The sequence below is a fragment of the Oncorhynchus nerka genome, linkage group LG5, assembly GCF_034236695.1.
Source record: "Oncorhynchus nerka isolate Pitt River linkage group LG5, Oner_Uvic_2.0, whole genome shotgun sequence".
Lineage (NCBI taxonomy): Eukaryota > Metazoa > Chordata > Actinopteri > Salmoniformes > Salmonidae > Oncorhynchus > Oncorhynchus nerka.
The window spans coordinates 17,172,371-17,199,728 of record NC_088400.1 but is presented as its reverse complement, the minus strand read 5'-3'; the positions used below and the strand labels follow the sequence as shown (position 1 = coordinate 17,199,728).

The following is a 27,358-nucleotide window of genomic DNA, read 5'->3' as shown; positions in this document are numbered from 1 at the left end:
AACATGTGCCTGTCTGTCTGTCTGTGTGTGTGTATGCATGCCCAAGTGTCTGTGTGTATATACGTGTGTGTGTATGTGTGTGTGTGTGTGTGTGTGTACTGACTTGCTGATGTATTCCCCAGTGAGGACCATGTTGCAGGTTTGACACTTGAAGCAGCTGACATGCCACTGTTTCTCCAATGCCAGCAGAGACTGTCCCTGTTTTATATCCTCTCCACACCCGGAACAGTCTGGAGAGAGGGAGGAGGGGTGGAGGTAAGGGGAGAGGAGGGGGAGAGGGAGGGGGTGGAGGTAAGGGGAGAGGAGGGGGAGAGGGAGGGGGGGGTGGAGGTAAGGGGAGGGAGAGGGAGGGGGGTGGAGGTAAGGGGAGGGAGGGGAGAGGGAGGGGGAGGGGAGGGGGAGAGGGAGGAGGGGTGGAGGTAAGGGGAGAGGAGGGGGAGAGGGAGGGGGTGGAGGTAAGGGGAGAGGAGGGGGAGAGGGAGGGGGTGGAGGTAAGGGGAGAGGAGGGGGAGAGGGAGGGGGAGGGGGAGAGGAGGGGGAAGAGGAGGAGAGGAGGGGGAGATGGGTAGAGGGAGAGGGGGAGGGAGGAAGAGGGAGAGAAGGGGGAGAGGGAGAGGGAGGAGGAGGTAAGAGGTAAGAGGGAGAAAGGGGAGGGAAGAAGAGGGGGAGATGGGGAGAGGGAAGGAGAAGGGGGAGAGAGGGAGGGGGTGAGAAGGGGGAGAGGGTGATGGGAGGGGAGAAAGGGGGTGGAGGAGAGAGAGAAGAGAGAGTGGAGGGGAGTGCAGTGGGAGATGGAGGGGAGAGAGGGGGATGAGGCAAGAGACCGGAGAGAGGGGAGGGGGAAATAGGCGACAAGAAAAGTGAGAGAATTAGGGGTGTGAGAGAAAAAAGTGACAGGGACAACATTTCTGACCCGTGAAGTCCTCTAGAGGGTGGGACTTACGGCTGGGTCCATGGATCTTGATTGGTTCGTTGGAGGTGACAAGTGTGTGAGAACACTGCTGACACACACAATCCTTCCCACTGAACGTCACTCTGTCTCCGATAGGGAACGGCTTCCTGCATGGGGGGAGATACACACTGATTAATACACACACTTGCGTACACATACGCACGCACGCACACACACTGAGCCGAGGGGAGACACCACAGCTGGTGCCACCTGGTCATTGTCCTCATCACTGCACAATCAATGCTCTCACGCCATGCTGGGATTAGACACACACACACACACACACACACACACACACACACACACACACACACACACACACACACTAAACAAACTGGTTTCACAGTGACTGAGGACACATGCAGGAACAACCTCTTACCTTACCCAGAAAAGGCTGTGTGTGTGTGTGAGTGTGAGTGTGTGCGTGCGCGTGCGCTTGTGTGCGTGTGCATGCGTGCGTGTGTGTGTGTGCACGTGTGCGCGTGTGTGTGTTGTCAGTGAATATTTGCTGTGTGAGAGCAGGTATCATGTCTTTGGATGTGAGGAAGACGTCCTTGGATGGCCTACAGAATGTTAGTGTGCTGTCAGGCATGTCTGGAGACCACGGTTTGATGCTTTCGGGTAGCTGATGTTCTTAGATGTACTAGACTAGAGGTGTAGTAGACTAGACGAGTGTGTGTGTGTGACTTTGCTGTTACCTGCGTGTGTGTCTCTTCCTCCAGACTCTCTCTGCACCGTCAGCCTTGCTCTGAGCTTTCAACTTTTTACTCTACATATTTAATGGAAGCTGCGTTACTCTGGCCACAAACGCAGTGCTGCTATTTCTGTCCCACTCTGACAGCTCTGTATCTCTGTCTCGGTCTCCCACCATCTCTGCTGCATTTTCAAAATACCAGTTCACTGAAAACGCAAGACAGAGCTAACTACAAAATATCTAAACCTTACACTCACTGTTTTATTTGATCAAATTGATCAGTCAGGAATAGATTGTTTGTGTGTGTGTGCGTGCGTGTGTGTGTGTGTGTGTGTGCATGGATGTGTGTGTGTCTGTGCGTGGATGTGTGTGTGCGTGTGTGTGTGCACCTGCAGACACTGCAGACGAAGCAGGTAGGGTGGTAGGTCCTCCCCAGAGCAGAGACCACCTCCCCGGTGATGAATCCGTCACAGCGGTCACAACGCGTCCCGTACAGACGCTGGTAGTCTGACGTACAGATGTACTCACCACTCTTCTGATAGAACCCAGATCTAGCCAGGTCACACCCACACACTGGAGAGAGATAGAGATGGGGGGAGTGAGAGAGAGAGGGGGGAGAGGGAGTGGGAGAGAATGGGAGAGAGAGGGAGGGAGAGGAGGAAAGAGAGAGAGAAAGAGAGAAAGAGAGAGAGAGACGGTGGATTAGGTTAAAGAAGGATCACTCAAACTATTCAAAATGAACGAGCATGGAAAAAAATAAATACAAAACTGATTGCAGCAAGCTACAGTAATTCCTCGGCTTTAGTTTAGGTGGCAAAGCTAGTCTATATCCTGGGTTTGAACCCGTTTGGTCACATCTGCCCCACTTCCACAGTAAACTGTTCGAAATGATCCAATTAGTGCTTTATGGGGAGCTCAGAGGGTTGTTTAGTGGTGGTTCAGACAGAGAGGAACTTTGTTGGGTTTCATTAGGTTTCCTCCTCCCTGCTTCTCCAGACAGAAAATAAAGACAAGACAGACATAAACATGCTTGTGTGTGTGTGTATTTGCATGAGTGTGATTTCTGGGTGTCTTGTATGCAGTTTGTGGCTAACAGTTTGCTGTGATGTGAAAATAAAGACAATGTGGAAAAGTATTTTTCTCCAGAAGATCCAGAAACCACTCCTTCATTACAATCAATGAGACGGAACAAAAGAACTTTCCTACATTTCATCACCAAGTTCTCCATGAGAAGAGAGAGAGAGAAAATGAGGGAAAGGAGAAAGGGAGGGGAATGGAGAGAGAACAAGAGTGAAAGAGGAGAAAGAGAGGGGAATGGAGAGAGAACGAGAGTGAAAGAGGAGAAAGAGAGGGGAATGGAGAGAGAACGAGAGGAAAGAGGAGAAAGAGAGGGGAATGTGAGAGAGAACGAGAGGGGAATGGAGAGAGAACGAGAGTGAAAGAGGAGAAAGAGAGGGGAATGGAGAGAGAACGAGAGGGGAATGGAGAGAGAACGAGAGTGAAAGAGGAGAAAGAGAGGGGAATGAGAGAGAACGAGAGGGGAATGGGAGAAGAAGAGAGTGAAAGAGGAGAAAGAGAGGGGAATGGAGAGAGAACGAGAGTGAAAGAGGAGAAAGAGAGGGGAATGGAGAGAGAACGAGAGGGAAAGAGGTGAACGAGAGGGGAGGCTCAGAGGGGAGGCTCAGAGGGGAGGCTCAGTTCACCAACCCAAACCAACCCCATAGAGCCTCAGAACAGCACTCAGAAAATCTGGCCCAACTAAATCATCACAAAACAAACTGAAAAATATATCACCTATTGGAAAGACACCACAAAAAATCTAAGTAAACTTCAATGCTATTTGGCTCTAAACAGACAGTACATGGTGGCAGACTATCTGACCACTGTGACTGATAGAAAACTGAGGAAAACATTGACTAGGTACAGACTCAGTGAACACAGTCTGGCTATAGAGACCGGTCGTCACAGACAAACCTGGCTGCCCAGAGAGGACAGTCTGGCTTTAGAGACCGGTCGTCACAGACAAACCTGGCTGCCCAGAGAGGACAGTCTGGCTATAGAGACCGGTCGTCACAGACAAACCTGGCTGCCCAGAGAGGACAGTCTGGCTATAGAGACCGGTCGTCACAGACAAACCTGGCTGCCCAGAGAGGACAGTCTGGCTATAGAGACCGGTCGTCACAGACAAACCTGGCTGCCCAGAGAGGACAGTCTGGCTTTAGAGACCGGTCGTCACAGACAAACCTGGCTCCCCAGAGAGGACAGGCTGTGCTCACTCTGCTCCAGGGGAGAGGTAGAGACAGAGCTGCATGTAACTATAAAAGATGAAGAAAAAATATAATATTTATTGAGTGAAAAGCCAAAATGTGCAGTTTTGGCAGCCAAATATGTGTCCTCATGCCACAACCTGAGGAACAGCCAGTGAAAAGTGCAAAGTAATGTCGATAATATTTCCCATCTGGTTTTGTTTTATCTTTCATACCATGTCATGTGTCTTCTCAGTCATGAGAGAGAGACTGTCTTCTCAGTCATGTTGACACTGGTCTACTACCATGGCTTTAATGTATTGTTGTTCTCATTAATATTGTTTTGTAGTTGTTGTTAATGGTAATCCCATGTCCACTACTACTATTATTATTGCTGTTGGTCCCACCATTTATTTATATATAAATATATATTTTTATTTTATTTTTATTTTTCGATATGTATACTTTGACAATGTAAGTAATAGTGAACTTGCTATGTCAATAAAGTCAATTGAATTGAATTGAAAGAGAGGGGAATAGAGAGAGAAGGAGAGGGGAATGGAGAGAGAAGGAGAGGGGAATGGAGAGAGCGAGAGAGAGGGGAATAGAGAGAGAAGGAGAGGGGAATGGAGAGAGAAGGAGAGGGGAATGGAGAGAGAAGGAGAGGGGAATGGAGAGAGAAGGAGAGGGGAATGGAGAGAGCGAGAGAGGGGAATGGAGAGAGAAGGAGAGGGGAATGGAGAGAGAGAGAGGGAATGGAGAGAGAAGGAGAGGGGAATGGAGAGAGAAGGAGAGGGGAATGGAGAGAGAAGGAGAGGGGAATGGAGAGAGCGATAGAGGGGAATAGAGAGAGAAGGAGAGGGGAATGGAGAGAGCGAGAGAGCGAGACTACCCGTGGCGACCCGTCATTCAGGGCTGGTTGCCAACATGGTCTCTTTTTTGTTTTCTTGAGTAAGGCAGCTCCAAAATGAAGGTGTTTTATCCTAGCTCAGTGCTTTCTGTGGTGGTTGGGCAGCCAGCGGAAAATAGGGAGCGTAGAGGTTGGTAATGTTCTCTAATTGGGCCGTGATTGGCTACGTGTTCTGTCACTCTTGGGGACACTACCTCACCGCAAAATCTACAAGAAGACCTAAAAAAAAGTCCCTTGTGTGCTGCCATATAGTTACATTAGAAGTGTCCATCCAAGAAGGCTCAAGATCATTGGCCACAGATAAAATAACGTCAAATCCCGCTATACCTACCGTAGCTTTGATTGGGCTGATCATGTCAACATCATACTTTCAAAATCTTAGCTAGCAGTCATCATCATGAATCATCAGGAAGTCGACAATCTGCTGGCAAATCCTTTTCAAACCTTGCCATATGAACAAAAATGATGAAGAGAAATTATACATAAAACAACAAACATCGGCCATTGGACATAAACATTACACAACAAGTTGGAAATCGCAAATTCAACAATGAGTGGTTTGGAAGGAATCAGTGGCTAACTGCAAACATTGCAAAGCAATCACTATACTGCTATTCAGTGGAGTTGGTGTGTGGTCCAAGTCTGGGTTTAATTAAGGGTCTAAACATTCAACATTGGCCGTGCTGTCAATCCAGCATGACTTCTGCCACGTTCAAAACATCTGGAAACTCAAAACTGGTAAACCTCCGATTTCAGTGGTTCAAGAAAACTGGGAACTCTGAAAGAAACAAGCTCCGACTGGGAAAATACGCTTTGAACGGTCATCCAACTCAGAATTCCAAGTGGGGAACTCAGTTCTCTTTCAGGAGCTCTGACCTGAAGATCACTGACGTCATGATTCCAAGTGGGGAACTCAGGTCTCTTTCTAGAGCTCTGACCTGAAGACCACTGACGTCATGATTCTAAGTGGGGAACTCTGGCCTCTTTCTAGAGCTCTGACCTGAAGGCCACTGACGTCATGATTCCAAGTGGGGAACTCAGTTCTCTTTCTAGAGCTCTGACCTGAAGATCACTGACGTCATGATTCCAAGGTGGGAACTCAGTTCTCTTTCTAGAGCTCTGACCTGAAGACCACTGACGTCATGATTCCAAGTGGGGAACTCAGTTCTCTTTCTAGAGCTCTGACCTGAAGATCACTGATGTCATGATTCCAAGTCAGGAACTCAGTTCTCTTTCTAGAGCTCTGACCTGAAGATCACTGACGTCATGATTCAACTTGTTTTTTTCCCGAGTTCCCTGTTGTCTTAAAAGCTCCATAAATCCAGAGAATGCCTGACTTTGATGAGACATGTTTTATGCCCACTAAAGACCTCCGCGCCACCTTCCTGCTCAAGTGAGCACAGCACAACAAGGTGAGTCCCAAAATGTATTGTATGGTCCTGCATAAATGATGTAATATGCCAGGGAGATATGTTTACCGTATAAAGAAAGTAATGCTAAGTTAATGTTGTGTAGTTAGCTGTTAGTAGTACATGTGCCTCACCCTAATAATTTGGTCCCTTTTCCCTTTATAACTGAGCCTCCTGTTCTGACTTGCTTGCTTATATGCCCCCATTTATTTGTCCTACAGTTCTGACTTGGTGTGCATGGAGAACACTGTATGAACGGCCCATGTTATGAATTCTGTCGATGTACATTTCAAAAGTGCTGAACAAATAGTTATATTAACTACGTCCGACCTAGCTCGCTCATAAATGTATTAACCTCTCTGGGGTAGGGGGCAGTATTTTGACATCCGGATGAAAAGCGTTCCCAAAGTAAAATGCCTGTTACTCAGGCCCAGAAGCTAGGATATGCATATAATTGGTAGATATGGATATAAAACACTCTAAAGTTTCTAAAACTGTTCAAATAATGTCTGTGAGTATAACAGAACTGATATGTCAGGCAAAACCCTGAGGACAAACCATCCCCCCCAAAAAAACATTTCAGCTTACCACTATTTTCAATGGCTAGTATTTTAAAAATAAGGCCAAGTCCTCCCAGACTGCAGGTCCTAGGGCGTCCACTAGATGTCAACAGTCTTTAGAAAGAGTTTCAGGCTGGTTTTTGGAAAAATGACCCAGAAATTGTAGTTTTTCTAGGTGGCTCCCACAAACCACATTTGAATAAGCAAGTCAGCCATATCAGCTATGTTTTTTAAAAGGCAGTAAATGAGGCTGAATAAACTGTTTCACTGCCAGACAAGACTCTGTTGATAGCCAGGTGTAGCAGTGGTAAGGTGTTGGGACTCTGCTGTTGGGATTCTGCTGTAAGACAGCTTTATGTAGGCCCTAAGAGTATGTAGAAACTGTTTGTCACCGTTATAGTGCAATTGATGTATTGTGTTGTGTTGCTGGCATGCATCCCAATTTTTTTTTTTGGGGGGGTTTGACCCACCAAGATGTATGTGCTTAAATAGCCACTGGAGACCACATGTACATGTGTGGGTTGTTATAGTAAACAGAGTTGATTCTCCACAGCTATTTGTCTGTAAGGTCAAGTGAAGAGAGAAACTGTATTAACTCTAGTGGGCGAGGTTCCTAAAAGGTCAGTGGGCATTCTAAAGGTTACACACACACACACACACACACACACACACACACACACACACACACACACACACACACACACACACACACACAGTAGGAGTCAGCAAACCCAGAGGATCAATACGTTTAAATCAGATCAGTGAATCAGCATCTAGCACTCCATCTCTCTCTCTCTCTCTCTCTCTCTCTCTCTCTCTCTCTCTCTCTCTCTCTCTCTCATATCAAATCAAATCTGGTTTGTCACATGTGCCGAATACAACAGGTGTAGACCTTACCGTGAAATGCTTAGTTACAAGCCCTTAGCCCTTAACCAACAATGCAATTAGAAGAAAATAGAGTTAAGAAAATATTTACTAAATAAACTAAAGTAAAACATTTAAAATAAAGAAAATAAAAAAAGTTATAAAATAGTAATAACAATAAAATAGTAATAACGAGACTATATACAGGGGGTACCGGTACCGAGTCAATGTGGAGGCTATATACAGGGGGTACCGATACCGAGTCAATGTGGAGGCTATATACAGGGGGTACCGAGTCAATGTGGAGGTCAATGTGGAGGCTATATACAGGGGTACCGACACCGAGTCAATGTGGAGGCTATATACAGGGGTACCGGTACCGAGTCAATGTGGAGACTATATACAGGGGTACCGATACAGAGTCAATGTGGAGGCTATATACAGGATGTTACGGTACAGAGTCAATGTGGAGGCTATATACAGGGGGTACCGGTACCGAGTCAATGTGGAGGCTATATACAGGGGGTACCGGTACCGAGTCAATGTGGAGGCTATATACAGGGGGTACCGGTACCGAGTCAATGTGCGAGGGAACAGGTTAGTGTAAGTAAATATTAATGTACATTTCGGTAGGGGTAAAGTGACTATAGTGGTTGTTCCATTAAAAGTTTTGTGATCATGATTAAGTACTTAGAGGTCATTTGTGGTTTAGTATGGTAACCTGCATCACCACTTCATTGCTCCAGACCAGTGCAAGGGGGAGTTACAGCACTGATTATGCTTTTGGGTCTACCGTGTCTCTAACTGACAATGAATGGGGGACATAAACCTAAATAGAAACTGATAATTGTGTACGACTTCAGTATTACTTACTAAAACTGTTGTTACGCTAAGGTATGTTTTATTTTGTTAGGATTATTTTGCTCTTACTGTTGTAGTCTAGCCCGCTACCGACCGGATTTGTTGTACAGTGGCGCAACAGTATAAGACACTGCATAGCACTGTAACCTTTAAAACAAAATATATATTTCACCTTTATTTAACCAGGTAGGATAGTTGAGAATAAGTTCTCATTTACAACTGCGACCTGGCCAAGATAAAGCAGACAAGTGCGACACAAACAACAACACAGAGTTACACATGGAATAAACAAACATACACTCAATTGCCAGAGGTCCGGACAACAGGCCCTCCGATTTTGACACACTGAGCTATCAACGTTGATACACTTATTGATGAAGCTGGTGACTGTGGTGGAATAATCCTCAAAGCCATTGGATGAATCCAATCCAACATATTCCAGTCTGTGTTAGCAAAACAGTCCTGTAGTGTAGCATCCGCGTCATCTGACCACTTCCGTATTGAGCAGTTCACTGGTAATTCCTGCTTTAGTTTTTGCAAGCAGGAATCAGGAGGATAGAATAATGGTCAGATTTTCCAAATGGAGGGCAAGGGAGAGCTTTGTAGCCGTCTCTGTGTGTGGAGTTTTTTCCCCCTCTGTTTGCACATGCTGTTACAAATGAGATAAAACAGATTTTCGTTGGCCTGCATTAAAGTCCCTGGCCACTAGGAGCACCGCTTCTGGATGAGCATTTTCTTGTTTGTTTATGGCCTTGTCGTGTCTTGGCTATGCCGGATTAAGTAATATGACATGCTATTCTATAAAATAATTTCTCCGTAATTAATATTACCTGATTGAGCTAATCATGTAAATGTAACTAGAGACTCGGTTACCACAAAATAATATTTATAGAGCTGTTATCTTCAGAATAAACTCTTAAAGACCTAGTAATATTTTACATCAATAGCAGTCAATATTAATCATTATCTTAATTCAGTATCATCTGAAAGTTGTAAATTCTTAGTTATCTGCACAAATCCTGGCTAACAAGTTGAATCAGCAATACAAAATTGGGCTTAATTGTTTATTTACTAAATACCTAACTAATCACACAGAATTACACATACACATAATTAAATCCTAACTTGTTTACAAATTACGTCATGAAGGAAAACGTCCCTAGCGGGCGGAACAGATATGACAGCTTGTTACACAAAAGAAAAGGGGCTGGATTTGAGTGAAAGAGCGGGAAGACTGAGGAACAAAGGGAAGAAGCTGTGCTATCGTAAATAAGGTATCTTATGCATTGTAAATTACCGCCCATTTGGAAAAGGAAAATGCAATAAATAATTACTCTGAGCTGCGCTTCGGTAGGTTGGTGGTAGATGGAAGGCCGTGTTGCCCAACCGAGTCCTTTGAAGAATGTCTCTGGTTGTCAATTGGATACGTTGTAGTAACGTTGTTGGGTGATAGACGGGATACTCTGTCTGTTCCTTCCTAACCCTCGTTTGCATCTGCTGTTGCTAACTCAACGGCTAGGAGGTATCACTTCTGTAGTGAATAAGAGTTCAAAGTTAATACCATTCGCAACCAAAGCTCACGCTGATGTTGGCTTCGTTCTGTAGTTATTATCTGAACCATTCTGACATAGGACCGTCGTCCTCACGTCTTCGGAACAGGAGGTTACATTGCCGTCAAGGGCTTATATAGGAAGGGAGAGGAGGGCGTGTTTGAAAAGTTTTATAGCCCATGTCCCTTCACAGGGGCGGACCACTGATTGAGCAGAGCCCTATCTTATGTCAACCCAAATCTCACATTTTAGAAGCTAAAATCACATTTCATCCCATCACGAATAATTTCATATTCAAACATTTCAATTGAACAACAATTTCATGTGAATCAGATCACTCTGATGTGTAGACTTTCCACTGTAGAGTTTGTCATCTTATCATTGATGAGAATATCTCAGATGACAACCGAACTGACATCATATTCATTAAGTACCACCGCATATGTTCCATTGGTCGGATTACCAGAATATTGTTCATTTCCCCCCACCTTCTGATGTTCCCAGAATCTCTATGTTAACCAAGGGTTTTGCAAATGTAACCTCAGTAGGGTAGAGAGAGGAAAAAGGGGGGAAGGGGTATTTATAACTGTCATAAACCTACCCCCCAGGCCAACGTCATGACAGCCTTATACAGCTCGTTGAGTGCGGCCTTAGTGCCAGTTTATGGTGGTAAATATACAGCTACAAAAAATATAGATGAAAACTCTCTTGGTAGATAGTGTGGTCTACAGGTTATCATGAGGTACTCTACCTCAGGCGAGCAATACCACACAGTACCTTAATATTAGACATTGCGCACCAGCTGTTATTGACAAATAGACACACATGATCACCACTCATCAGACGTAACTGTTCTGTCCTGCCGATGCACTGAAAACCCAGCCAACTGTATATTATCCGTGTCGTCGTTCAGCCACGGCTCGGTGAAACATAAGATATTACAGTTTTTAATGTCCCGTTGGTAGCATAGTTTCAAACGGAGTTCATCCAGTTTATTCTCCAGTGATTGCACATTGGCCAATAGAACGGATGGTAGAGGCGACTATGGAGAAGTTAATGCTACTCACAACGATCACATCACCAACAAATAAACACTGTTGAAACGTATCAGAACTAACTGGGTGTGTGTGTGTGTGTGTGTGTGTGTGTGTGTGTGTGTGTGTGTGTGTGTGTGTGTGTGTGTGTGTGTGTGTGTGTGTGTGTGTGTGTGTGTGTGTGTGTGTGTGTGTGAGAGACCATAGGAAGAGCTGATGCGTGTGTTTATCCCCTCAGGCAGCGATTCTTCAGGAGATAAGACACAGGATAATACCTGTTTTCATCCTAAATAGTGCACTACTTTTGACCAGAGCACTATATCGGGAATTGGGTACTATTTGAGACACTGCCCTTGTCTTCTATCCTAAATCCTGGAGCTCGGGAGGGAAAACTGCTGCTGCCTAAACTCATCTCCCTGTAATCTCACAATGTCTCCCTAGCAACCACACGTTGGCTTGGTGATTGGACCAGCGTGGCAGTGGTTGCTATAGCTACGGGAAGCTCCGATCCCCTCTAACCCACATCTCTCTCTCTAACTCTTTTCTCTGTTTCTCTCTCTGTTTCTCCCCGCCGCGCTCTCCCTACCCCCTTCTCTTTCCATAACCCTCTCTGTCCTTCTCTCTTCCTTCTTTCATCTCTCTTACCCCCTCTCTCCATCTCTCTCCATCTCTCCTACTCCCTCTCTTCCAATCTACCTCTACGGAGGTAGATTGTCATGGTGTGCCAAGAGCTAAGAGTGAGAGAGTGATGAGACCTTGCAGATAGAACACGAGTCACAAACTGGTCTGGACAGGTTTGATCTGATCTGGTCAGGTTTGATCTGGTCTGGACAGGTTTGATTTGGTCTGGCGTTCTACAGAACCCACCTGTAAGAAAAGCTTCCACGATCCTTCCTTGGTGCTTTAAACCTGTTCCTTTCTCAAAGGGAAGTTTTACTAGAGACAAATTGATACAGGCAACGTCTTACAGTAGTCCTGACACACTGGACATTGCAGAAATCTGTTTTGACTCAGAAAACTGCTGACAGAATATTTGTAAGGTTTTGGAACCTGACGCTTGCTTGTGTGTGTGTGTTCGAGTGTGAGTGTGAGTGGGTGACTGAGTGTGTGTGTGTGTGTGTGTGTGTGTGTGTGTGTGTGTGTGTGTGTGTGTGTGTGTGTGTGTGTGTGTGTGTGTGTGTGTGTGAGTGTGAGTGGGTGTGTGTGTGTGTGTGTGTGTGTGTGTGTGTGTGTGTGTGTGTGTGTGTGTGTGTGTGTGTGTGTGTGTGTGTGTGTGTGTGTGTGTGAGTCTCCCTAAGGAGCTGTCCATATGGAACATGCATTTAGACCACTGCAATGCCTTGGTAGCTGTGCTGGAATGGGAGAGTGCCACTTTAGCAACGAGAGGAAAATGTGGTTAGGGTGTCATTAGGCCATGATACACAGTCTGCTACCATTACTAGTAATACAATAACACATATCATCCAAAGTGTGTATGTGTGTGCGTACTTGTGTGTGCATATGTGTGCTAGGGCTTCCATAAAAAAAATAAAACCCAGTAAGTAATGCTTTTAGCCTATTTCTGGATGGAAATACAGTTGATGTAAAAACCTTTGACTGGTCAAGCTTATCGGTCTACGGGTGATCATTTGCATAATTTAGTGGAAATAAATTGTCACGAGGGTATATTCATTATGTATCCTATTTATCACATGTGCACAACATAAAGGTACAGAGCCTTTGAGCCGGAAATCTGTCAGACATTTTTACAAGCCCAGTCATTGCGCAACAATTCTAAATGCAATTGTGTGTTAAAAAGAGTTTTTGGGGACACGATTAAAAAGAGCTACTATTTTTATTTCTCAACTGGTAATTGATGCGCACCTCCAATTCGCCATTCAAATGCATAGGCAATGGAAGGCAGGCTTCATCAGCGTGTCACACACCACTTTGCAATGAGCTGGAGACAGTAAGCATTTTGAAAACATATAGCTATTTAATTGTTTGAAACCTGTTCGTTTTACTACATATTATGAGGAATATTTTGCCTTGCTTCAAAGTAGCCATGGCAACATCGGACCATATCCGTGGAAGCAATTATTTTATAAAGACACATATCCCATTGAAACCAATAGCCTATTTCCTTATGTTCTATTGGTTATCAACTTTCTTTCATTGTCCGGTAGCCAAACGCACGTTCACACGTAGCCTACGAACTGTGTGCATTGCTGCGCTAATAACGTTAAGAAATAACAGTTTAACAACATGTTACGCTAAACGTTCTGAACTGTTGCATCAGATTCATGTTTTTTTTATGTAGCCTAAGCCTACTGGTTGTATGAATATTGTTTGGGCTATTTTCTTCTCGACAAGCTGACCAATAGAATAGGTTAACTTTTCTACTATGGGGAATAGGTGACTGACATAGGCTCATAGGCAGCGCGTCCATAAGGCTAAGTCAACCGATCGCTCTGCCTCCACCCGCCTGCCCGACTAGCATCACTACTCTGGACGGTTCTGACTTAGAATATGTGGACAACTATAAATACCTGGGTGTCAACTATAAATACCTAGACTGTAAACTCTCCTTCCAGACTCACATTAAGAATCTCCAATCCAAAGTTAAATCTAGAATTTGCTTCCTATTTCGCAACAAAGCCTCCTTCACTCATACTGCCAAACATACCCTCGTAAAACTGACTATCCTCCCGATCCTTGACTTCGGCGATGTTATTTACAAAATAGCCTCCAACACTCTACTCAGCAAACTGGATGCAGTCTATCAGAGTGCAATCCGTTTTGTCACCAAAGCCCCATATACTACACACCACTGCAACCTGTATGCTCTTGTTGGCTGCTCCTCGCTACATATTCGTCGCCAAACCCACTGGCTCCAGGTCATCTATAAGTCTTTGCTAGGTAAAGCTGAGCCTGCTGCTACAGTCAACAGAATGGTGTTATAATGACTTCTCTGTAACTGAGCCTGCTGCTACAGTCAACAGAATGGCGTTATAATGACTTCTCTATAACTGAGCCTGCTGCTACAGTCAACAGAATGGCGTTATAATGACTTCTCTATAACTGAGCCTGCTGCTACAGTCAACAGAATGGCGTTATAATGACTTCTCTATAACTGAGCCTGCTGCTACAGTCAACAGAATGGTGTTATAATGACTTCTCTATAACGGAGCCTGCTGCTACAGTCAACAGAATGGCGTTATAATGACTTCTCTATAACTTCTCTATAATGACTTCTCTATAACGGAGCCTGCTGCTACAGTCAACAGAATGGTGTTATAATGATTTCTCTATAACTGAGCCTGCTGCTACAGTCAACAGAATGGCGTTATAATGTTATAATGACAGTCAACAGAATCTCGTTATAATGACTTCTCTATAACTGAGCCTGCTGCTACAGTCAACAGAATGGTGTTATAATGACTTCTCTATAACGGAGCCTGCTGCTACAGTCAACAGAATGGTGTTATAATGATTTCTCTATAACTGAGCCTGCTGCTACAGTCAACAGAATGGCGTTATAATGACTTCTCCATAACGGAGCCTGCTGCTACAGTCAACAGAATGGTGTTATAATGATTTCTCTATAACTGAGCCTGCTGCTACAGTCAACTGTTATAATGACCTAACTGAGCCTGCTACAGTCAACAGAATGGTGTTATAATGACTTCTCTATAACTGAGCCTGCTGCTACAGTCAACAGAATGGTGTTATAATGACTTCTCTATAACTGAGCCTGCTGCTACAGTCAACAGAATGGCGTTATAGTGACTTCTCTATAACTGAGCCTGCTGCTACAGTCAACAGAATGGTGTTATAATGACTTCTCTATAACTGCTACAGTCAACAGAATGGCGTTATAGTGACTTCTCTATAACTGAGCCTGCTGCTACAGTCAACAGAATTATATGACTTCTCTATGAGCCTGCTGCTACAGTCAACAGAATGGCGTTATAATGACTTCTCTATAACTGAGCCTGCTGCTACACGTTATAATGACTTCTCTATAACGGAGCCTGCTGCTACAGTCAACAGAATGGCGTTATAATGACTTCTCTATAACTGAGCCTGCTGCTACAGTCAACAGAATGTTATAATGACTTCTCTATAACTGAGCTGCTGCTACAGTCAACAGAATGGCGTTATAATGACTTCTCTATAACTGAGCCTGCTGCTACAGTCAACAGAATGGCGTTATAGTGACTTCTATAACTGAGCCTGCTGCTACAGTCAGAAATAGACTCTCTATAATGGCTGTACAGTCAACAGAATAATGACTTCTCTATAATCAACAGAATGGCGTTATAGTGACTTCTCTATAACTGCTACAGTCAACAGATGGCGTTATAGTGACTTCTCTATAACCTGCTGCTACAGTCAACAGAACGTTATAATGACTTCTATAACTTCTATAATGACCTCTCTATAACTGGAGCCTGCTGCTACAGTCAACAGAATGGCGTTATAATGACTTCTCTATCTCCTACAGTAACTGGCGTTATAATGCCTATAACTGAGCCTGCTACAGTCAACAGAATGGTGTTATATGACTTCTCTATAACCTCTCTATAATGACTTCTCTATAACTGCTTACAGTCAATAGAATGGCGTTATATAGTGACTTCTCTAACAGTCAACAGAATGGCGTTATAGTGACTTCTCTATAACTGAGCCTGCTGCTACAGTCAACAGAATGGCGTTATAGTGACTTCTCTATAACTGAGCCTGCTGCTACAGTCAACAGAATGGCGTTATAGTGACTTCTCTATAACTGAGCCTGCTGCTACAGTCAACAGAATGGCGTTATAATGACTTCTCTATAACTGAGCCTGCTGCTACAGTCAACAGAATGGCGTTATAATGACTTCTCTATAAAGCCTGCTGCTACAGTCAACAGAATGGTGTTATAATGACTTCTCTATTGCTGCTACATCAACAGAATGGCGTTATAGTGACTATCTCTGCTACATCAACAGAACGGAGCCTGCTGCTACAGTCAACAGAATGGCGTTATAATGACTTCTCTATAACTGAGCCTGCTGCTACAGTCAACAGAATGGTGTTATAATGACTTCTCTATAACTGAGCCTGCTACAGTCAACAGAATGGTGTTATAATGAGTCAACAGAATCTCTATATGACTTCTCTATGAGCCTGCTGCTACAGTCAACAGAATGGCGTTATAATGACTTCTCTATAACTGAGCCTGCTGCTACAGTCAACAGAATGGTGTTATAATGACTTCTCTATAACCTCTCTATAATGACTTCTCTATAACTGAGCCTGCTGCTACAGTCAACAGAATGGCGTTATAATGACTTCTCTATAACTGAGCCTGCTGCTACAGTCAACAGAATGGCGTTATAATGACTTCTCTATAACTGAGCCTGCTGCTACAGTCAACAGAATGGCGTTATAATGACTTCTCTATAACTTCTCTATAATGACTTCTCTATAACGGAGCCTGCTGCTACAGTCAACAGAATGGCGTTATAATGACTTCTCTATAACTGAGCCTGCTGCTACAGTCAACAGAATGGCGTTATAATGACTTCTCTATAACTGAGCCTGCTGCTACAGTCAACAGAATGGTGTTATAATGACTTCTCTATAACTGAGCCTGCTGCTACAGTCAACAGAATGGCGTTATAGTGACTTCTCTATAACAGTCAACAGAATGGCGTTATAGTCTATAACTGAGCCTGAGCAGTCCTGCTGACTCTCTAAACTAGTCAACAGACGTTATAGTGACTTCTCTATAACTGAGCCTGCTGCTACAGTCAACAGAATGGCGTTATAATGACTTCTCTATAACTGAGCCTGCTGCTACAGTCAACAGAATGGCGTTATAATGACTTCTATAACTGAGCCTGCTGCTACAGTTCTCTATAATGACTTCTCTATAACCTCTCTATAAGCTATAACTGAGCCTGCTACAGTCAACTGCTGACAGTCAACAGAATGGTGTTATAATGATTTCTATAACTGAGCCTGCTGCTACAGTCAACAGAATGTTATAGTGACTTCTCTATAACTGAGCCTGCTGCTACAGTCAACAGAATGGCGTTATAATGACTTCTCTATAACTGAGCCTGCTGCAGTCAACAGAATGGCGTGACTTCTCTATAACAGAATGTTATAATGACTTTCTATAACCGTCTATAATGACTTCTCTATAACTGAGCCTGCTGCTACAGTCAACAGAATGGCGTTATAGTGACTTCTCTATAACTGAGCCTGCTGCTACAGTCAACAGAATGGCGTTATAGTGACTGGCGTTATAGTGACTTCTCTATAACTGAGCCTGCTGCTACAGTCAACAGAATGGCGTTATAGTGACTTCTCTATAACTGAGCCTGCTGCTACAGTCAACAGAATGGCGTAGTGACTTCTCTATAACTGAGCCTGCTGCTACAGTCAACATGACTTCTATAACTGAGCCTGCTGCTACAGTCAACAGAATGTTATAATGACTTCTCTATAACTGCCTTACAGTCAACAGAATGTTATATGACTTCTCTATAACTGAGCCTGCTGCAGTCAACATGTCAACAGACAGTCAACAGAATGGCGTTATAGTGACTTCTCTATAACTGAGCCTGCTGCTACAGTCAACAGAATGGCGTTATAATGACTTCTCTATAACGGAGCCTGCTGCTACAGTCAACAGAATGGTTATAATGTTATAACTGAGCCTGCTGCTACAGTCAACAGAATCGTTATAATGACTCTCTATAACTGAGCCTGCTGCTACAGTCAACAGAATGGCGTTATAATGACTTCTCTATAACTGAGCCTGCTGCTACAGTCAACAGAATGTGTTATAATGTTATAACTGAGCCTGCTCTAGTCAACAGAATGGTGTTATAATGACTTCTCTATAACTGAGCCTGCTGCTACAGTCAACAGAATGGTGTTATAATGACTTCTCTATAACTGAGCCTGCTGCTACAGTCAACAGAATGGTGTTATAATGACTTCTCTATAACTGAGCCTGCTGCTACAGTCAACAGAATGGTGTTATAATGACTTCTCTATAACGGAGCCTGCTGCTACAGTCAACAGAATGGCGTTATAATGACTTCAGAATCTATAGTGACTGAGCCTGCTGCTACAGTCAACAGAATGGCGTTATAATGACTATTCAGAATGGCGTTATAATGACTTCTCTATAACTGAGCCTGCTGCTACAGTCAACAGAATGGTGTTATAATGACTTCTTCTCTATAACTGAGCCTGCTGCTACAGTCAACAGAATGGTGTTATAATGACTTCTCTATAACTGAGCCGTTCAACAGAATATAGTGACTTCTCTATAACTGAGCCTGCTGCTACAGTCAACAGAATGGTGTTATAATGACTTCTATAACTACAGTCAACAGAATGGTTATAATGACTGCTCTATAACTGAGCTACAGTCAACAGAATGGCGTTATAGTGACTTCTCTATAACTGAGCCTGCTGCTACAGTCAACAGAATGTTATAATGTTAACGGGAGCCTGCTGCTACAGTCAACAGAAATGACTACAGTCAACAGAATGGCTGACTTCTCTATAACTGAGCCTGCTGCTACAGTCAACAGAATGGTGACTTCTCTATCTCTATAATGACTTCTCTATGAGCCTGCTGCTACAGTCAACAGTTATAATGATTTCTATAATGAGCCTGTTAGTCAACAGAATGGCGTTACTTCTCTATAACTGAGCCTGCTGCTACAGTCAACAGAATGGTGTTATAATGACTTCTCTATAACTGAGCCTGCTGCTACAGTCAACAGAATGGCGTTATAGTGACTTCTCTATAACTGAGCCTGCTGCTACAGTCAACAGAATGGCGTTATAGTGACTTCTCTATAACGGAGCCTGCTGCTACAGTCAACAGAATGGCGTTATAATGATTTCTCTATAACTGAGCCTGCTGCTACAGTCAACAGAATGGCGTTATAATGACTTCTCTATAACTGAGCCTGCTGCTACAGTCAACAGAATGGTGTTATAATGACTTCTCTATAACTGAGCCTGCTGCTACAGTCAACAGAATGGTGTTATAATGACTTCTCTATACTGACGGAATGCCTGCCTGCTACAGTCAACAGAATGGCGTTATAATGACTTCTCTAATGAGCCTGCTGCTACTCAACAGAATGACTTGACTTCTATAACGGAGCCTGCTGCTACAGTCAACAGAATGGTGTTATAATGACTTCTCTATAACTGAGCCTGCTGCTACAGTCAACAGAATGGTGTTATAATGACTTCTCTATAACTGAGCCTGCTGCTACAGTCAACAGAATGGTGTTATAATGACTTCTCTATAACTGAGCCTGCTGCTACAGTCAACAGAATGCGTTATAATGAATCAGCCGTCTCCATCCAGAATCATAATGCTACTATAACTGAGCCTGCTGAGTCAACAGAATGGAGTTATAAGACTTCTCTAAACAGAGAGCTGCAGTCAGAACAGTCAACAGATGAGAGAGAGACTAGAGAGACACAGAGACAGAATGGTGACACACTGAGAGAGAGAGAGAGAGAGAAACAGAGAGAGAGAGACAGAGAGAGAGAGAGAGAGACAGAGAGACAGAGAGAGAGACAGAGAGACAGAGAGACACAGAGAGAGAGAGAGAGACAGAGAGACAGACAGACAGACAGACAGACAGACAGACAGACAGACAGACAGACAGACAGACAGACAGACAGACAGACAGAAGCTGTGTTAGAATACTCATACTACCCACACTAATCATACTATTTGTGACGTGAATTGAGTATATAGTAGGCTTATTGGTCATAGTATGGATATAGTTAGTATGCCAAATGTTTCCGGATTTCGTACTAAATTCACTAAAATATGAAGTATACATGCAGAGGACACTATTTCCGTACTTTAGGGCCCATAAATGCAATTATTCGGGAAATGGGCGTGGCTTCACATCGTTTCCAGATTTGAAGAAAAATTGGGAAAATATGCAGCCAAAGTCCAACAATAGCGGCTACAAATTCATTGCTTTAACTAATTATGACAAATGTGAACAAAATGTTGAGCAATGTAATAAAGTAATTACTTTCAAATAAGTTACCTTAAACGTTATGTTGGCTGACAATCTGTTAGCTACGCTGCCCCACATAGCATATCATTACAGCAGTATGTACCGGTATGTTAGCTAGCTACCTAACGTTAGTAGTTATACATCAAACTTGCGAGTATATTAACTATAGGCTATCTAACTACCCAACGTTTATTGACTTGATCATTCCCGTCATTCTTAGCTAAGCTAAATGGAATAGTTGTTGTGAGTTTTCAATGGACATTCGGGTGCTTTCATAAATTTGTTCTGGCTATCTACTTCAGAGCACTCTAGTCTGAGCACAGAATAATGAATTGACTAGCGTTCAACACCGAATATGGCTGGTGTCAGTTGAATATGGCCGGTGTCAGTTGAATATAGCTGGTGTTAGTTGAATATGGCCGGTGTCAGTTGAATATGGCCGGTGTCAGTTGAATATGGCCGGTGTCAGTTGAATATGGCTGGTGTCAGTTGAATGTGGCCGATGTCAGTTGAATATGGCCGGTGTCAGTTGAATGTGGCCGATGTCAGTTGAATATGGCCGGTGTCAGTTGAATATGGCCGGTGTCAGTTGAATATGGCTGGTGTCAGTTGAATATGGCTGGTGTCAGTTGAATATGGCTGGTGTCAGTTGAATATGGCCGGTGTCAGTTGAATATGGCCGGTGTCAGTTGAATATGGCCGGTGTTAGTTGAATATGGCCGGTGTTAGTTGAATATGGCTGGTGTCAGTTGAATATGGCCGGTGTCAGTTGAATATGGCGGTGTCAGTTGAATATGGCGGTGGTGAATATGGCGGTGTTGAATATGGCCGGTGTCAGTTGAATATGGCCGGTGTCAGTTGAATATGGCCGGTGTCAGTTGAATATGGCCGGTGTCAGTTGAATATGGCCGGTGTCAGTTGAATATGGCCGGTGTCAGTTGAATATGGCTGGTGTCAGTTAACGATTGCAAAAAAGCGCAATTAAATTGTTGCCAGAAACACAGTTAGTCACCAACGCTCTGCATAACACTGAAAACTGCCTAACCAGCTCTGCTAGGGCGAGTGAAATGGTCAGAATGGCCACTCTCATTTGTGTCTGGAAGTAGCTAGCAAGCTAGCCAACGTTAGCTTGGGTGCTTGACTGCCTTTGTAAGGTCAGAACGCTCAAATCAACCCTACTCCTCCACCCGACCATCCAGTGTGCGCTCTGAGAGTGAAACACTCTGAATTTTCTGAATGGACAATCTGACAACGCTCTGAATTTAGAAGTGCACTCTGGCACTCCAGATTGAATTTAAGAACACACCCGAAGTCGTAAAATGTCTAACTAGTCATTTGTTATGCTAACTAGCATCAACTTCTGGTAGACCGGCGAAGAGCTAGTACTGTCAACTGAAAGGATACTGTTCTGTTTACAGTATACAAAAATGAACTAATAGTAAGTAGTATATACTCATTAAGCATGTATTATACAATATGTTAGTATGGGTATTCGAACACAGCTAAAGAAAGAGAAGCACATTGTGATAATAACAGACTGTGATAGAAGGAAGGAAATAAAGGGAGAGCTTCTCAGGGAATGGCACCTTCTGTTTCCCAAGGTGAAATGAGTTGAATATAAAGATATGTTGTCTCCATTTTACCTATATGTTTCCTATATTTTTCCTATATGTTTTTCCCTATTTGTTTCCTCCATGTTTCCTATGTTTCCTGAATCTTTCCTGTATCTTTCCCTATATGTTTCCTGTATCTTTCCAATATGTTTCCTGTATCTTTCCTACATGTTTCCTATATGTTTCCTGTATCTTTCATGTATCTTTCCTATATGTTTCCTGTACCTTTCCTATATGTTTCCTATATGTTTCCTATATGTTTCCTGTATCTTTCCTACATGTTTCCTATATGTTTCCTGTATCTTTCCTACATGTTTCCTATATGTTTCCTGTATCTTTCCAATATGTTTCCTATATGTTTCCTATATGTTTCCTGTATCTTTCCTATATGTTTCCTGTATTTTTCCTATATGTTTCCTATATGTTTCCTGTATCTTTCCAATATGTTTCCTATATGTTTCCTATATGTTTCCTGTATCTTTCCTATATGTTTCCTATATGTTTCCTGTATCTTTCCAATATGTTTCCTATATGTTTCCTGTATCTTTCCAATATCTTTCCTGTATCTTTCCTATCTGTTTCCTGTATCTTTCCTATATGTTTCCTATATGTTTCCTATATGTTTCCTGTATCTTTCCTACATATTTCCTATATGTTTCCTGTATCTTTCCAATATGTTTCCTATATGTTTCCTATATGTTTCCTTTATCTTTCCTATATGTTTCCTATATGTTTCCTGTATCTTTCCAATATCTTTCCTATATGTTTCCTATATGTTTCCTGTATCTTTCCTATATGTTTACCTCCATTTTACCTATATGTTTCCTTACAGCCAGACAGAGACAACACAAACAGACAAAGTTAGAAAGATCAAGATAAACTAATATCATATTATGACAAATATAACCACATATCGTCCACCTTGGCATTTTATAATTCCTATCACAAACACACACATGCACAGACACTTCTTCGTTCAGCCTCCTTATCACATGCTAAACACGCCAATGTCAAACTGTCCCATGATGGGAAATTGATTTCATGCTTAGATAACTATCAGCGAGAGAGAGAGACAGAGGGAGCGAGAGAGATATATAAATGCTTGTTTTGATAACTGTTGCCTGAGCCATTACCAACCTCTTTCTATGTCTCTCTCTCTTTCCCTCCATCTTTCTCTCCATCTTTCAATCTTTCATCATGTGTGTTTCATTCCCCATCACACACCCAGATCATCATTAGTCAAAGACAAACAACAGGAATGAAGAACAAACAGAAGTGAAAAGAGGGGGGGTGAATAGAGAATGGAACATGTAGTTGAGAGGGAAGGGTAGGGAGGAAAGGATAGGGGGGACAGTGAAACAATAGCAGGTCTTTAGAAAGCTGTGGCCATGGATGCTACTGGAACCACAGCGAGGGAGGGCATGGTCACACAATACTGCTCTACTGTACTGGCATCACGCCTCTGCTTTGGTCTAGGTCAGAACCTAGGTCAAACACATCAATGTCAAACTATTTGACTTGTGCTTGAGTTTGCTTTTGGGATTATCCCGTGTGTTCCATTTTGAGACGAAAGGAGTAGAGAGGACAGTTCAGGGTAGTGTGAGAGGGGAGGGGCAGAGAGATTGAGAGAGAAAAGTATGATGACAACATTTAAAAAATATATTTTACATTTATTTAACTAGGCAAGTCAGTTAAGAACCAATTCTTATTTTCAATGACAGCCCGGGAACTGTGGGTTAACTACCTTGTTCAGGGGCAGAATGACAGATTTGTACCTTTTTACCTTGGGATTTAATCTAGCAACCTTTCGGTTACTGGCCCAATGCTCTAACCACTAAGCTACCTGCCACACAAAGGGTCACTCTCTCTCTATTTATATATATCTTTGTCTCCATCCTCCCTCTCTCTCTCTCTCTCTCCTTCTCTCACTATCTTTCTCTGTCTGAACCCTCTGTCTGGTCTCTGGGGTCTGTAATGGGGGTTTCCCATTGGTTGAGGCTCCCTAGTGATGCTGAGAATAACCACGAATCAGACCGGAGGGAGCCCCTTGACATGGTTACCACAGCAACCCCTCAACTGAAAACACACAAGTGAAAGTAGAGGGGGATATCATAAAACATGAAACAATCCTTGACTAAGTTACTTATACAAAAGCTTTCTATGGTGGCAGTGAACTATGTGCTGTACTGGAGCAGGCATTTCAACTGCTTTCTGATAGAGGGTGTAAGAACATGACTACACAGCCATAAGTCTATGGACCATATCTACAGCAGTTGTACATACTGTTGTTGCCATGACACAATGTATCACACTGTAGGTAGAGATTCTACAGAGAAATGCTTGTGTGTATAATAACTCCCTCCTACACACCCCTTAGAAGAAGCCCACACCCTCCTACACACCCCTTAGCAGGAGCCCACACCCTCCTACACACCCCTTAGCAGGAGCCCACACCCTCCTACACACCCCTTAGCAGGAGCCCACACCCTCCTTACACACCCCTTAGCAGGAGGCCACGCCCTCCTACACACCCCTTAAAAGAGGCCACGCCCTCCTACACACCCCTTAGCAGGAGCCCACGCCCTCCTACACACCTTAGCATTAGCCCATGCCCTCCTACACACCCCTTAGCAGGAGCCCACACCCTCCTACACACCCCTTAGCAGGAGCCCACGCCCTCCTACACACCCCTTAGCAGGAGCCCACACCCTCCTACACACCCCTTAGCAGGAGCCCACGCCCTCCTACACACCCCTTAGCAGGAGCCCACACCCTCCTACACACCCCTTAGAAGAGGCCACGCCCTCCTACACACCCCTTAGCAGGAGCCCACGCCCTCCTACACACCTTAGCAGGAGCCCATGCCCTCCTACACACCCCTTAGCAGGAGCCCACGCCCTCCTACACACCCCTTAGCAGGAGCCCACACCCTCCTACACACCCCTTAGAAGGAGCCCATGCCCTCCTACACACCCCTTAGCAGGAGCCCACGCCCTCCTACACACCCCTTAGCAGGAGCCCACACCCTCCTACACACCCCTTAGAAGAGGCCACGCCCTCCTACACACCCCTTAGCAGGAGCCCACGCCCTCCTACACACCTTAGCAGGAGCCCATGCCCTCCTACACACCCCTTAGCAGGAGCCCACGCCCTCCTACACACCCCTTAGCAGGAGCCCACACCCTCCTACACACCCCTTAGCAGGAGCCCACGCCCTCTTACACACCTTTACAGGAACCCACGCCCTCCTACACACCTTAGCAGGAGCCCACGCTCTCCTACACACCTTAGAAGGAGGCCACGCCCTCCTATACACCCCTTAGCAGGAGCCCACGCCCTCCTACAAACCTTAGCAGGAGGCCACGCCCTCCTATACACCCCTTATCAGGAGGCCATGCCCTCCTACACACCTTAGCAGGAGCCCACGCCCTCCTACACACCACTTAGCAGGAGCCCACGTCCTCCTACACACCACTTAGCAGGAGCCCACACCCTCCTACACACCTTAGCAGGAGCCCACGCCCTCCTACACACCTTAGCAGGAGGCCACGCCCTCCTATACACCTTAGCAGGAGGCCACGCCCTCCTATACACCCCTTAGCAGGAGCCCACGCCCTCCTACACACCTTAGCAGGAGCCCATGCCCTCCTACACACCACTTAGCAGGAGCCCACGTCCTCCTACACACCCCTTAGCAGGAGGCCACACCCTCCTACATACCCCTTAGCAGGAGCCCATGTCCTCCTACACACCCCTTATCAGGAGGCCATGCCCTCCTACACACCCCTTAGCAGGAGGCCACACCCTCCTACATACCCCTTAGCAGGAGCCCATGCCCTCCTGCACCCCTTAGCAGGAGCCCACACCCTCTTTCATGGTCCTTCTGATCCTTCCAAATCCCTAGACTGGATCATTACTGCCATGGCTTGGAGTGAGTGAGTGAGTGAGTGTGTCCGCAGGGAATTGACGTCACAGTCCGAGTCCCAGCCTGTAAGAGTCCCAGCATATCATGTCCCAGCATAGCCCAGCATAGCCCAGCCCAGCATGTCCCAGCATAGCCCAGCCCAGCATAGCCCAGCATGTCCCAGCATAGCCCAGCATAGCCCAGTTTAGCATGTCCCAGCATAGCCCAGCTTAGCCCAGCATAGCCCAGCATAGCCCAGCATGTCCCAGCATAGCCCAGCATAGCCCAGCTTAGCATGTCCCAGCATAGCCCAGCATAGCCCAGCATAGCCCAGCATAGCCCAGCATAGCATGTCCCTGCATAGCCCAGCATAGCCCAGCATAGCCCAGCATAGCATGTCCCTGCATAGCCCAGCATAGCCCAGCATAGCCCAGCATAGCATGTCCCAGCATAGCCCAGCATGTCCCAGCATAGCCCAGCCCAGCATGTCCCAGCATAGCCCAGCCCAGCATAGCCCAGCACAGCCCAGCCCAGCATGTCCCAGCATAGCCCAGCCCAGCATAGCTCAGCCCAGCATAGCCCAGCCCAGCATAGCTCAGCCCAGCATAGCCCAGCCCAGCATAGCTCAGCCCAGCATAGCTCAGCATAGCCCAGCCCAGCATAGCCCAGCATAGCTCAGCCCAGCATAGACCAGCCCAGCATAGCTCAGCCCAGCATAGCCCAGCCCAGCATAGCTCAGCCCAGCATAGCCCAGCCCAGCATAGCTCAGCCCAGCATAGCTCAGCCCAGCATAGCTCAGCATAGCTCAGCCCAGCATAGCCCAGCCCAGCATAGCCCAGCCCAGCCCAGCCCAGCATAGCCCAGCCCAGCATAGCTCAGTCCAGCATAGCCCAGCCCAGCATAGCCCAGCCCAGCATAGCCCAGCCCAGCATAGCCCAGCCCAGCATAGCTCAGCCCACCATAGCCCAGCCCAGCATAGCCCAGCCCAGCATAGCTCAGCCCAGCATAGCCCAGCCCAGCATAGCCCAGCCCAGCATAGCTCAGCCCAGCATAGCTCAGCCCAGCATAGCCCAGCCCAGCATAGCCCAGCCCAGCATAGCTCAGCCCAGCATAGCCCAGCCCAGCATAGCCCAGCCCAGCATAGCTCAGCCCACCATAGCCCAGCCCAGCATAGCCCAGCCCAGCATAGCCCAGCCCAGCATAGCTCAGCCCACCATAGCCCAGCCCAGCATAGCCCAGCCCAGCATAGCCCAGCCCAGCATAGCCCAGCATGTCCTTACCTGTGCAGGTGAAACACTTGACATGGAAGTGTGTGTCCTGAACGCGCACCACCTCTCCCTTACACGCCTCCCGACAACGCTGGCACCGGATTGGTCCAGTGCTCCGCTCACCGCCCAAAGAGGCCTGCTGATAGGCTGTAAAAAGACAGGAGTAGAGACAGCTGACCTCATCCAATCATAACAATCGATGTTTGTCCCCCAGATGGCACCATATTCCCTATAGAGTTCACTACTACTTAACATGGCCCATAGGGAACAGGGTGCTACCTGGGATGCAACCAACAATACCAAACAATACAAAACAGTCAATATATAGCATCTGTGCTATACTATAGTTGGCAATATCCTCTCTACCCTTCTGTCATGCTCTGTATGCATATTTGTGAGTGGATTTGACATATTGCTCATTCCCACATTCTATAATAGTCAATTGT

At 45.1% G+C, this 27,358-nt stretch overlaps 1 protein-coding gene across 1 annotated transcript in view; it reads right to left on the bottom strand.

Annotated features, from left to right (window-relative positions):
- Positions 1-27,358, bottom strand: part of LOC115124943 (actin-binding LIM protein 3-like) — a 133,662-nt gene that overhangs the window by 81,095 nt on the left and 25,209 nt on the right. Inside the window, exons 2-5 of the mRNA XM_065018170.1 lie at positions 26,925-27,059; positions 2,036-2,219; positions 944-1,059; positions 104-230 (exon numbers count right to left, since the gene is read on the bottom strand). Of these exons, the coding sequence (XP_064874242.1) occupies positions 104-230; positions 944-1,059; positions 2,036-2,219; positions 26,925-27,059 (562 nt within the window). The remainder of the gene's footprint in view (positions 1-103; positions 231-943; positions 1,060-2,035; positions 2,220-26,924; positions 27,060-27,358) is intronic.